Raw genomic sequence first — 2,852 nt, 5'->3', positions numbered from 1 at the left:
TTCTTTTTCTTTTTCTTTTTCTTGTCTATAAGTTGCTGAGCAGAGTCGATTGATGCTGGTGGGTCGATGATTGATGACGAGCCTTGCGCTTAAACCAGCTTTACAGCCAAACCAAAAACTGTCGCCGAAAAGCTTCAATTTTGAGCCACACAAGAGCCGTCTGATCCACGACCTCAATGTGGGCCGCCTCAGCAAAGCAATCTCCACCCTTGATCTTATGGTCCATAACGGGGCCCACCCAGACCTCCCCTCCTACTCCCTCCTCCTCAAGTCCTGCATCAGGTCCCGCAATTTCGAGCTCGGAAAGCTCGTCCACGCACACTTGGTGAACTCAAAACTCGACCTTGATTCCCTCACTCTCAACTCTCTGATAAGCTTGTACTCCAAAAATGGCGACTGGGAAAAGGCCGATTCGATCTTTCGAAGCATGGGGAACAAGAGGAACCTGGTGTCTTGGACTTCGATTGTGTCTTGCTTTGCGAACAACGACTTGGGATTCGAAGCTATTGTTGCGTTTCTCGACATGCTCGAAAATGGGTTTTGGCCAGACGAGTATTGCTTCGCGGCGGTATTTAGGGCGTGTTTGGATACGGGGGATTTATCCATTGGCGAAACGATTTTCGGGTTTGTGATCAAAAGTGGGTATTTTAAGGCTGATTTGTGTGTTGGGTGTTCGTTGATAGATATGTTTGCCAAGGGCGGCGGTGATTTAAATTCTGCGTATAAGGTGTTTGATAAAATGCCTGAGAAGAATGTGGTGACTTGGACTTTGATGATTACGAGGTTTGCGCAATTGGGTTTCGCCAGAGAGGCTGTTGATTTGTTTTTGGATATGGTGTTGAGTGATCTTGTACCTGATCAATTTACTTTTAGCAGTGTTATGTCAGCTTGTGCGGAGTTAGAACTCTTGTCGTTCGGAAAACAATTGCATTCGCAGGTAATACGGCGGGGATTGGCATTTAATCATTATGTTGGTTGTTGTCTGGTGGACTTGTATGCGAAATGTGCGGCTGATGGATCGATGGATGAGTCAAGGAAGGTTTTTGATCATATGACAAATCATAATGTTACGTCTTGGACTGCACTTATTACTGGATATGTACGGAACGGTGGTCGTTATCATGAAGCTATAAAACTCTTTTGTGAAATGATCTCTGGTCATGTTCGACCAAACCATTTTACGTTTTCTAGTATTCTTAAGGCGAGTGCAAGTCTTTCAGATTTGAGTACAGGTAAACAAGTTCATTCCCTTGCGGTTAAACTAGGCCTTGCATCTGACAACTGCGTCGGAAACTCGCTCATTAGCATGTATGCGCAGTCTAGGCAGATGGAATATTCCCGAAAAGCTTTTGACAACTTGTTTGATAAGAATTTGATTTCTTACAACACGATTGTTGACGCATATGTCAAAAGTTTCGAGTCTAAAGAAGCCTTTGATCTTTTCCATGAAATTGATGATGTGGAGTTTGGTGCAAACGCTTACACATTTTCTAGTCTCTTGAGCGGAGCTGCTAGCATTGGTGCAATTGGTAAGGGAGAGCAAATTCATGCTCGGACACTGAAATCAGGGTTCGACTCAAATCAATGCATCTCTAATGCTTTGGTTTCCATGTATTCTAGGTGTGGAAACGTAGAAGCCGCTTTTCAAGTTTTCAGTGAGATGGTTGATCGGAATATCATATCTTGGACTTCAATTATTACAGGATTTTCAAAACACGGATATGCAGAGAGGGCCTTGACGATGTTCTACGAAATGCTGGAGTCTGGTATTAGACCAAATGAGGTTACTTACACTGCTGTTTTATCAGCTTGCAGCCATGCCGGCTTGGTTTCCGAGGGACGGAAACACTTTAACACAATGTACTCCAAACATGGCATAGTCCCAAGAATGGAACATTATGCATGCATGGTTGACCTATTAGGTAGATCAGGATTACTTTCCAAGGCACTTGAGTTTATAAACTCAATGCCTTTCATGGCTGATGCATTAATCTGGCGCACATTTCTCGGAGCTTGTCGAGTTCATGGGAACACAGAGCTTGCAAGACATGCTGCAAGCATGATTCTCGAGCAGGACCCACACAATCCAGCGGCATTCGTTCTGCTAGCAAACTTGCACGCTTCCATGAATCAATGGGAAGAAGTGGCTAAAATCAGAAAGAGGATGAAAGAGAGAGACTTGACTAAAGAAGCGGGTTCAAGCTGGATAGAGGTGGAGAATAAGGTGTACAAGTTTCATGTTGGGGATACTTCACACCCAAAAGCTAGTGAGATTTATAATGAACTGGACAGATTGGTCTTGAAAATTAAGGAATTGGGTTATGTCCCGAATACGGATTTCGTGCTTCATGATGTGGAAGAGGAGGTAAAAGAGCAGTATTTGCTTCAACACAGTGAGAAGATAGCAGTGGCTTTTGGGCTTATCAACACAACAAGATCAAAACCAATCAGAATATTTAAGAATCTCCGTATTTGTGGGGACTGTCACACTGCAATTAAGTACATATCGATGGCCACGGGGAGAGAAATAGTGGTGAGAGATTCAAACAGGTTTCATCACATCAGGAATGGGAAATGTTCCTGCATTGATTACTGGTAACATTTTTGGTGAAATTTTGAAGTGCCAACCACAGAATTTTCTTCATGATACTTCAAATGTTGTTATATATATTTGGCTACGAGTCTCTCCCATTCTGGGAATTCTGTTTCTTTGCTTCTCATCAAATTGTAATTTCTTTCACTAGGCAAAATGGCGATGAATATCACATTTCTCAAGACTAATCTACAACTATCAGCTACATTGAGAAGTAGTTTATCATTATTTTCTGTTTTTCAGTTTCGAGGCATTGATT

The 2,852-nt window shown here is 42.6% G+C and overlaps 1 protein-coding gene across 1 annotated transcript; it reads left to right on the top strand.

Annotated features, from left to right (window-relative positions):
- Positions 1–15: 15 nt before the first annotated feature.
- On the top strand, positions 16–2,838 carry LOC21384005 (pentatricopeptide repeat-containing protein At3g49170, chloroplastic). The gene has a single exon (XM_010114918.2). The coding sequence runs from the start codon at positions 74–76 to the stop codon at positions 2,597–2,599; it is 2,526 nt and encodes an 841-aa protein (XP_010113220.1). The 5' UTR covers positions 16–73; the 3' UTR covers positions 2,600–2,838.
- Positions 2,839–2,852: the final 14 nt, after the last annotated feature.

The sequence above is a fragment of the Morus notabilis genome, unplaced genomic scaffold (assembly GCF_000414095.1).
Source record: "Morus notabilis unplaced genomic scaffold, ASM41409v2 C11474053, whole genome shotgun sequence".
Taxonomy (NCBI): domain Eukaryota; kingdom Viridiplantae; phylum Streptophyta; class Magnoliopsida; order Rosales; family Moraceae; genus Morus; species Morus notabilis.
Note: the sequence above shows the minus strand (reverse complement) of the source record. Positions and strands in the feature narration are given on the sequence as shown.

What these genes read in the sequence shown, in the direction of transcription:
- LOC21384005 (XM_010114918.2), top strand. Translation starts at nt 74, where the DNA reads ATGACGAGCCTTGCGCTTAAACCAGCTTTACAGCCAAACCAAAAACTG.